Consider the following 10759-nt stretch of genomic DNA (forward strand, 5'->3'; position numbering starts at 1 on the left):
TTCTAGTGATGGGGCTTGCAGTCAGCTGTAATGATGAAAATGAATCAGGTTATCCAAAAAGCACACAAACATTGTTTAGTACATGCAGCACTCCCTTGATCTACACAGTATTGTAAAACGTGTCGAGGACATCATTACCAGATTTTATATCGACAGCAATGTATACAGCGTAGAAGTTTTTGTTTATTCTTGTATATAGTCAATATTTAATAATCCGTTGCTTGTTGCTCCATCCACAAATGCAATCCATAGAAAAGTGCTCAAATGAATGTAAACATGCTTGTACTATCGTGAAGCGAGAAGCAGCCAGGATCAAAAAAGTACTGCACGTTATCGTCTGGTCGGTATGTGTCATAATTCCCTTGCTCAGCGTGCCCAAGCTTTTTCTAGAATGAAGAAAAATTTGTGGTGACCGAACACAATAAGTAAATATATAACAATACAAACCAACAGGGAACAGCAACCTTTATGGGACATGTGTTAAATGAAGCCATAATATGACAGTAGTAAAAATATACTTGCGAGGAAAGAGTTCTTAATTTTCCTCCAAAATTGTATACAGGCTCATACACAGAGTTGCCTATGACTATAGTAGATGTGTGATGAGTGTTTTGGTTTATATGCAGTAATACTTGCAAGCAATATGTCGTGTTTTATAACTGCAACAGGCCATCCACGAAAAAGGGCAGAAAAAAGCCTATACATATCGAGCTCATATGAGACGTAGATTATGTCTTCTATCTGTAATGAACGACAGTAAGGATATACAGTGCAAAAAAGCAAATGGAGGTTGGTGGCGTTGTTCCCGACAGAGAAATGATGTTGAGGTGAAAATCACGTTGACCGCTATCTGGTTTAGCCGATGACCGTTAGGCGATCTACTCCCAGCAGTTTCCTCCCCGCTCCCTCTACCCACTTATTTTTGCCATTTCTTTTTTCCTTTCAGGGGCAAAAATTTGAACAATGAAAGCTCCACTGTAATCGTTCGTATGACACAAATGAGAAACAAACCGAGATTTTCACATACATGTGAGGAAGGATATTGTAAGAAAACAGAAAAGAGTACTTTTTCATCATATTGATTATACCGTATGATGATATACACTAATTTTTATTAGCAAGCATCGTCACAGTTCCGCGGCAGCAATCTACTACTTTGTCGAGCACATGTTATGGCAAAATGACTCTTCTGCAGACAATGGCGGGTATTATCGGGACGAAAGGGAAGGAATAAATGACAACCTGTCTTGTACCACACATTTCACTTGGACGATAAGTAACGGGATAACGAGACTTTTTTTATCCTGATACCGAGTTGATTTAAAGCATAATGGCAGTGTTTGATTCTTCTAGGTGGTTCTGATACGCTCCATTTATCATAGTACCCTTTATATAATCACCTAGCCATATTGTGGGGCAAGAGGCCAAGCGAGTGGGTCAAGAGAGGCTGCTTTTCGATATGCCACGTCATAACGAATAGTTGATGTTATTTCATTAGTTTTGGTCAGGCCATAAGTAATTATGTGCAAGTAGCAGTATCGAAGTTATGGTTCTTCCATTCCATTCAAAAATAAAATTAGTTGTTACAACTAGGCAACAAAATTATCATCACTACTTCATACCATGATAAGCCAACAAAAGAGAGCTACTTGCCTCCGACAAAGATAAGAAAATATCGCGCCTGCTCGTTATCATTTTGATATAAGCTCTGTTGACGTGAAATAATTTATGCAGCAAGGGTGTTCTAAAGGATATTACCATTTGAGGAAATATTATCAAGAACAATACAACTTGAGAAAACAGCATGTGAATGTTTATGAGCACAACAAACTAATCAGTTGTCATCAAACGCCGACGATGCCATCCGAATAACTTAACCATAAAAAAACGAAAGGAAGGACCTAAATCTGTCAGCCAATCGGAATGCCTTAGCAACGGTAATGAAAGGGTCAGTGCATCATTTGAAGGGCTGGCTACCAGGATTACAAATAGCATGGTTTCACGCTAATCCAAAAAACTTGTATTCTGATCTCCGGGAAAAACGTGACCTACTTGATAAACCGTGAGCCGGGATATCACCGAGAAACCATACGTTTATTTTTGTTTTCTCTTATTAACTAAAACATCAAGAAATGTTTTGGGTTTTTCCAGTAAGATACTTCAGCCTAGTAAAAAGCAGTATTTTTTTTGCTGGCTGTTAGAATTCAGATGGAGAGTGTCAGTGCTTGATTGTCTTGAGATTCGCCATTTGTGCTATTATTTCTTAAAGAAGTCGTAAAAACCCTTATCCGGCAGACGAAAAGGCTGCGGAGTAGGAAATGTAACGTTTTTGCGAGCATACGTTGGGTATCGGATCGGATCACAAAAAGCTGCTGATTCTTTTTTGGGATTAAAAAACATCATCTGTCAACACACTTCGTTTATCAAACCATCACAAGATACCACGACAGGAAAACCCAGTAGTATCGATAGATTGAGAAAATCAGATGTAGCGTTGTTACTATTTACTTGACCTCTTACAAACAGTGACTAGTCAAAAAGATCTCCAAGCAGTAATGAGCCAAAAAGAAAAAGAGATAAGCGAATCATACGAAAAAAATTGACTACTGTATGTCTAGTGCGGATCTCGGAATATTCCGCATTGGTGGAATCTCAGAAGCATGACATACTCACCGGCAAACCGTCAATCCGAGAGCAGGAAGACAGACAGCGACTTACCGGATAACCATTTAGCAGATAAAAGAGTATATAAGCACGAGCTTCTTTACACTTTCCCTCCATTCTCATTATCCAGCAAACTACTTCTTCTACCACTACTTCCAATACTCATAACTGCAACTTTCTTTTACTACCTACTACTCTCTAAAAAGGCAACAACTCTATAAACATGGGCTTCTCATTCGCAAAACTCTTCCAAAGCAAATCTGCTGCCTCCTCTACAAAGGGCGATTCTACACCTTCATCAAGTAATGGCTCTCCCGTCAACTCCAGAGCTGCCTCCGTTATTAACGAGTCCGTACCATCTTGTCCCAACGAAAAGTATCTCCACGATCCTATGCGCCATAACAAGCGTCCCGACTATATTGGTGGTTTTATTGATCCCATGGGTGGCCGAAGTCATTACTCCCAAGGCGTTGATGTGACCAACACTGGCGCATAAAATGGACCACTCTTGTAATTGCCATAACGGAAACGCATCACACATTCGCCTCGTACTATCTCTCCAGACATTTCTTTAATCTTACTACTATCACTCTCCCTCCTCTATCTTATTTGCATACTTCATCATCATATTCAAATACCACCGCATTCATTATCTTCTGCATACTTTTCTATTTACTATATTACTTCACTATTCAATAAATTTTTAAACTACTGCTGTGAAAAACAAGTATCCGCTATTCACCAATTGCATGTCTATATTCACTTCATCGAAGTCTCAGTCCTCTATACACTAAGGGATACAAAATGATAATAGCAATTCTTCTTTTCTTCGACCATGGGTGAGTTATGCTGCTGTTGGGATACTGCGGCTCAGCAGCACTTAAGTTGCCTATCGGAAGAAATGGTGGATCTCAGTTCAAATCTATTATTACCACTTTTCATATAATGTCACTCGATTAAGTTGAGTTATCCAAAATACTGGGTGATAGTCATTCAAACATGATAACTATACAAGTGACAGTTAAAATAAAGGTGAAATAGACTGACCGGAGTGTTTTACAGCACTAAACGGAAACCAAAAGCAATTTACGACCACCTCAAAAAGCAAGAAAATCTAGCTCGTACAAGAAGAAGAACAAGAAACATCATAATAAAACAGGTTTAGTCGCTCAATATTAAAACTGGTGCTTTTCTCGATCGGTTCTTGTAAACAACGGAAGATCACGTTTCATCGGATTGCAAAGCGGTGATGGCCTGATTTATCTAGTTTGTAATACTATGACGTACCTGGCCCTGTCGTTATCTTGTTACTTTTAAGACGATTTAATGGATATCACGCAATTATACTAGACTAAGTCTTTATGTAGTAATAGGTGTATGTTTTGTGAGGGTGATAATCTTCTCTTCTCATATACATATACAATAGACATGGATAAAAACCAAGATCAGCTTCTCAGGACTCAAGGGCAGTCATTTAAATTAAAAATTTGCATCATGTAGTAGGCATTCAAAAGGTGTGGTTGATCGTCTACTGATAGCACTACTATTGTTTCATCCCAAATCTCAGATTACCGTTTTGCCCTTATTAAACCTACAGGGCCTTTGAAGGTCGTTTTAGGTGTCCGAAAGGCTACAAAGGCAACTGGCGGCATTTGTATCTTTCGGATGTAAAGAATGCGTCAATCATGAACAATAGAATGAAACTGCATCTGAAAAGCACCGTACAAAAACTCAGACAGCGCATTGTTGTAAACGGGTGCAGAAGGACATCTTGTACTTTTCCCAGAGAAATAAAAAGAGTTTATATGATATATAACTTACAATCCAATATATCTAGTCATAGTGAACTAAGGGATACTATTGCTTAGTAAGTTTACTACTTATCCCGAAAGTTCCTAACATTTCATGCGGAAGTACAGTCAAATTAGAAGCTGCGACGATGTTTCACTGCTGATTGTTGACCATACCACTGATTTTCCCTTCTTGCAATAGATCAAAACTGGTGGCCGAGCCTTTCAAATCGCACCGGCTAAGATTTAACAACTAAGATTAATTGTTTTACTCCGTGATGCTGACAATTCCGTCATAGATCTGGTGCTGACGTGGAGATTGTATACATATTACTGATTGTCCAGCTCTCTCGATTCTTGATAACGATGACGATGATGGTGGTTGTATATTGGCCGAAATTTGATAGTAAATACCGCAGTGAATCAGTGAAAGGAAACAATAGCTTAAAGGAGGAGCGAAGTAGCAAAAGCGGGTGATACGCGCCCGTCGTGTTAGACTTTTCTCCTGAGCTTTAACTTGTTGCCGTGCGCATTAGAGTCACAATAAATGGTGCGACTTTCTATATGCATGGATAGAACAGAAGTAGCCTTCTTCCATGCTTACAAACGCTTGTATGTACAGAAGATGTATAAGTTTATTATTTATACAAGCGCTAAGGTTATTTGTATAATTTGCGACTAAATTACTCGTTTCCATTGAATGCACTTCGATTAGTTTCCAGTCACTCAGGTACCGATTAAAAGTAAAAAGGCAATTCTCATGGTCGGTGCGCATTGAAGTGACTAAAAAAAGGCAGTCTGTAAAAAGTGACGGTCAAAGTAGCTCATGAAAATAATCTTATTGGGCCAAAGAAGTATGCCGACCAGAAGAATAGCAACGAATTCAGTATCGTCTCTCAATTTTCCTATTCGAGGTGAACTACATACTGCTCGTAAAGCTACTACTACCAAGAAAGGATATTGTCAACTTAAGCCTTCAAAAGAAAGACTATACTGAATATCAGTCATGTACCAGTAACTGTTAATTTCATCAATATCTTTTTGTGCTATGCAGGATTTAAATGCTGCTTTTTGAGAATAATGTGCGCGCTGTTAGGGACGTTTATTTGGCCGTCCGGGGTGGATGGTTTATTCGTTAAACACAATATTTTGTTGTTGTAGAGTTCGATACGCCATTTAGTAGCACAAGCCATCATCCCATCGTTATTTTTTGAAACAACAACATAAACAGAGGTGAAACCATTGTTAGGTCGTCCAAACAGGGATATATCAACTTAATGCTCCCAGAAAAAAAGCGTTGCAGTCATCCTTGATAGTTTCCACATTGACGAAAATCAATAACATTTTCGATCTCTTTTTCACAAGTATATTACCCGGTTCTGTTGCAGATATGTTGTGAAGTAAAAACTGTTCCATCTTTGAAAAATTATCATGAAATACCCAAAAAGATATATAGCTATGATACCAAGAGACCCAGTAACCAAACGGTGATTCAACCCGTACAATATTGAATGTACTACAGGGTCTCTTGAGGGATTGTAAATTAGGCAGATAACAAGAGATGTAACCGAAATCAAATGATGCTTCCAATAACAAATAATACCTATATACGGCTTTCCGTTTCTACAATTGCTCGCTTGTCCCACAGATCATTCTTCATTATCTAGTGTAATAGGTATGCCATTTATTTTGCTAAACAGCTAAACTATAGTTATAAGCAGCTAATAGATCAGGGTAAGCGGTCTGTGTGTTGTTTATTTGGTGTTTGAAAGCAAGACTGTTTGGGGGCATCTGATTATTTTTTGCGCCACGCCTTTAACTCTACTGACGGTAAAAGGGCTTAAAACTTAGCTGTCTCCTGGCTTATAAAGTCACTTCATTATACTAAACAAGGAGTAGAAGACATACATTACTGCTGCTATCCTTCCCTTTATTTGAATTACATACCTACTTAACATAGCACCATGACCCAAGAAGGATTCCATGGGAGCATAAATCACCGAACAGCAACATTAGAAGAGACTACTGCTTCAACAGCGGGTTATCGCAGCTATGATGAAAAGTCGATTGACACAGAACTCGCTGCCGGCAAGGCTTATGATAACAAGGAAAAGGCATTTGATACTGCGTCGATCGATCAAGCATCAGGAGAGATCCGAAAGCTAGTCAGGTAGAAAAACCTTGCGTACAACATTTCCCTCGCACATAGTATGGTTGTCTAACGCCAAAGCAACGTGCATTGTAGGAAAATTGATCTGCGCTTGATGCCCTTGATCATGGCGATGCAAATGCTGTGTCAATATCAGATGTAATGAATACGACAAAGTTGAATTGAATGATGGTAATCAATACCCGTGTAGGAAGATACCAACTAACAATGCAATTTTTTTTCTCTCTCTTACTTTGTACTTCCTAATGTAGGTCTGTCATCACGAACGCAAAGCTAGGAGGGCTATTAGAAGATCTCAACATGACGGAAGGCCAATACAGATGGTGCTTGTCAATTTATTATTTTGGTTTTATACTATTTGAAATCCCAAGTAATATCATTTTACGACGCTGGCGACCTTCGCCATACCTCTCCTTTTTGGTCTTGTAAGAGAATATTTTGAGATATCATTTTTAAAGATGAAAAACGTTTTCATGCTCACTTATTACTGTCTCTTTTTTATATGCACAACCATCGTTAAAGTACTTGGGGAGTGGTCGTGATGTGCTCCGCAGCTGCCACAAATTTTGCTGGATTACTTCTTTCTCGCTTTGTATTAGGAGCCCTGGAAGCAGGTTAGTGTCCTATTAAATTATATGCGAAAATGTATTTCTATTGCAATTTATTGCGAGAACGTTGTCTAATGAAGTATTACTTAACGAGCAAGGATTCATTCCCGGGATAGCGTAAGAATTAAAATAATATCTATGTGTATGTATGGCACTCTTTTCTCATCTTAATTCTTAACTCTGGAGAAGATATTACATCTCGATTTGGTACACACGACAAGAATACGCTCAGCGGTCCGGCTACACTATTATCCTTGCATGTGTTGCTGCTGCCACTGGCGGTTTAATTGCTTACGGAATCAGTCATATCACAACACAAACGCTGAGCACATGGCAATGGTAGGGACAGTTACATAGGTTTTTTCTGAACCATGACGGCGAGTTGTTACTGTGATTTGAGTAATAGCTTTAAGCTTGGTAACTTACGCATACACTGCTACTTTATATACACTAATGATACTGCTATATTAGGATGTTCATTATTGAAGGTGCACCTTGTATCGTACTCGCTGTAATTTGCTACTTTTACTTACCTGATAAACCGGAAACTGCAAAATTCTTAAACGAGCGAGAACGGGAACTCGCGTTAAAACGTTTATCACTTGGTAGTACTACATACAACATTGTTTATTGTTTACTTCTTTGCTATTACTGCTGTCCTGATATAGAAAGTCTCATTTCTCTCTATTATTAACGGCTCATCTTTCCAGATCAAGGGGCAGCCGATGATCACACATGGTCATGGAATCAAGTAATATCGGTTTTCACTGACTGGAAATCATACTTGTACACTTCTGTGACGGTTTCAACTACCATTTCTGCTGTGGGCGTAACGCTAGCCTTGCCATCCATTATAGCCGGCATGGGTGCGTGGTCCCAGGACGTTTCATTGGCGTTAACAACTCCACCGTACGTACTTGCATGCATTTTTACTTTTCTCGGGTGCTGGAGCTCAGGTAATAGTAACGTTTCTCTTATATTTCTCATATTTTATTAACTTGCTAGATCATTGGTTTTTCTCAATCAGATAAACTTTTTGAGCGCGGATATCACAATCTCGTTGGAGTTGTAATTCGAATGATGGGTCTACTGATGCTTATGTTCGTCCCAGATAATAATTACGGTGCGCGTTATTTTGCAGTCTGTATTGCCGTTGCTTCAAGTGTAAGCATACAACAGAAAAGCAGTTACAAGCTATCCATATTAGTATTTGAAACAGCAAAACTTATGACCTTAATGCTACCTCTATAGTACATGAACCTACCAATCAAAGTAGCGTGGTATACTAATAATTAGTAAGTTGTAATTGTCTGCTAAATATTCTGAATGATCTACGTGGGCTTGTAAAATATCATATCATCGGTCAGCTAACTATTATATTGACTTTAAAAACTGTATATGAAAGTTCTGGAATGACACGGCGTGCCGTAGCTTGTGCTTTTATCGCAGGGTTTGGAGCCATTGGCTCTGCTATCGCCGGGCAAGTTTATTTCGATGGGCCGTTATTCTTCTGGGGTAACACAATCGCCTTCATCTTTCTGGTCATTGAAGCAATAATCACTTTGATTCTCCGTATGATGCTCAAACATGTAAACAAAGCAAGAGCTAAGATGACCGTAGAAGAAAGAGAACGACAGATTGCAAAATACGGAGGAGAAGGACTGGTCGGAGACCATCATCCTGACTTTCGTTATGCGTTGTAAATCCGATGATATCTCTAATAAACAACACTTGTAAGCTATTCACAGCAGCATTTTGAGTATAGTCACATGAGGAGATATCAATGCATTTATGTTCGTATAGCAAAGATGTTCCCAGGCATAGAGAACCGCAGATTCCTTATGATGTTATCCTCTTGCGTGCGTATTACCGGGATTTCAAATTTGCTAATCATAAAAGTAGGTTTCCGCTAAACTGCATATCTTGCAACTCAAGTTTAAGTTTGATATGATGAATTGCACCCCAAAAAGGGCGATTACTAGTCTTCGACGTTTGTGTTTGTCTGTTTGTTTGTTTGTTTTTAAGTAGTACCTGTTGCCTTCTTGTTTGTTTTTAAGTATTTAGTTAACACTCCCGACCTCTTTTCCCACTAAAGTTTTCTAGATCGGATTAAAAAAAAAGGTCAAGTTTGTTGTTCCTGTTACCATCCATTTTTTTTGCATATATCGGTTGTGGCTGTCGTCTTTTTTTTCGCTTCCACGTCTGCGCTTTACAGCGATAGTCATTACTCACTACATACCATAATGAAACACATAAACTACATGTCTACCGGTAGCAGTAGCTGTATAGCAACTACGGCACAAGGAGAGCAACATCGATTCAATCATATTGATTGTGCTGAAGAATCAGCTGCTGGCTACACTATAACCAGAAAACAATATAAGTCCCACCAGTACTTATCTAAGCACCAAGATGGTGGAAATGACTCGATCTCTTTTAGTTTTCCAGGGGAAGGAAGTCAACCCTCCGTGGTTGGCGATTCTTCAATGTTGGCACCCGTAGATGGGAGGCGAGCATGGATTGTTGCAGTTGGGCTTGTATTGATAATCATTATTCAGGTCTGGTTGGGGGATGGTAAGTATGTGAGCGCTTAGAATTTTTTGGCCCACTATTTACTTTGCTGATATTTATATCTTCTGGATATCATCGTGAACCTCATCACAATTATCCTTGCATTTATGTATAAAAAGGAGTACGCAAACCTTTTCTCTTTTTATACAAAGTTTGCATATATTATGCTTGTCAATGAAAATTCTACGTTCTTTCTCCCGTATGGCTCCCTTGAAAACTTTCTAGGCATTTTTCAAGAATTCTATTTTCGAGTGAAGACGTCCTCAGGATCAAAGGTGACCATGAAACTGACTTTGTCGGAGCCGTGTATCAAATTTAAATCACTTCTGCTATATGCATCGCAAACATCCTCTATTCTTTCGTTGGCCTCAGACCGCTTCTCGCGTTAGGAATCGTCATGGCCGCAACTGGTCTGATGCTTTCATCAATTGCAAATTCTGTAAGTAATGGGGTGGACTAATTCATGCTCATCGATAAGAAAAGGTAACATAACGTAATAGAGAGTGAGATTGTGGTTTACTTATCTTTTTGCTACAACATGATAGATATGGCAGTTATATCTTAAGTTCAGTTTTCTCAGTGGGATGGGGCTTGCTTGAATGAGGACGGTAAGATATATCATGAAACGAATTCTTGGTTGAGTTTCTTAAAACATGCGGTGATGCATTTCGGGGGCTGAGAGACTGAGAGGACGCTACCTTTTGTCTCATTCTGTAGATTTCGTATCGGGTCATTCGGCAATGGTTTGTCAAATATCGTAGCACAGTATCTGGTATCCAAGCAAGTAGTGCGCCTTTCTGCATCATAGTCATACCGGCACTTGTGGATCGCATTAATGATACTCTGGGACCGTCATGAGATTAGAGCGAATATGAAGGATGATATTATTGCTTTAAAAGCTTTAGACGAGATTATGATACGAATTTTTACATGTAGGTCATATCGAATTCTCGGCT

At 39.0% G+C, this 10759-nt stretch overlaps 2 protein-coding genes across 2 annotated transcripts; both read left to right on the top strand.

Annotated features, from left to right (window-relative positions):
* Nucleotides 1-2610: 2610 nt before the first annotated feature.
* On the top strand, nucleotides 2611-3160 carry BDB00DRAFT_874525 (uncharacterized protein; the record flags this gene model as incomplete). The annotated part of the gene is made up of 2 exons (XM_053127232.1): nucleotides 2611-2644; nucleotides 2871-3160. 2 exons carry the CDS (start codon nucleotides 2611-2613, stop codon nucleotides 3158-3160), a joined length of 324 nt encoding a protein of 107 aa, XP_052977558.1.
* A 3258-nt stretch (nucleotides 3161-6418) lies between these two features.
* BDB00DRAFT_883878 (major facilitator superfamily domain-containing protein) lies at nucleotides 6419-8935 on the top strand (the record flags this gene model as incomplete). Its single annotated transcript, XM_053128274.1, has 9 exons — nucleotides 6419-6624; nucleotides 6876-7049; nucleotides 7147-7216; nucleotides 7465-7571; nucleotides 7704-7837; nucleotides 7943-8188; nucleotides 8260-8396; nucleotides 8484-8527; nucleotides 8638-8935. The coding sequence occupies 9 exons, from the start codon at nucleotides 6419-6421 to the stop codon at nucleotides 8933-8935; spliced, it is 1416 nt and encodes a 471-aa protein (XP_052977559.1).
* Nucleotides 8936-10759: the final 1824 nt, after the last annotated feature.

The sequence above is a fragment of the Zychaea mexicana genome (genome assembly GCF_025766255.1).
Source record: "Zychaea mexicana strain RSA 1403 chromosome Unknown BDB00scaffold_60, whole genome shotgun sequence".
Classification (NCBI taxonomy): domain Eukaryota; kingdom Fungi; phylum Mucoromycota; class Mucoromycetes; order Mucorales; family Lichtheimiaceae; genus Zychaea; species Zychaea mexicana.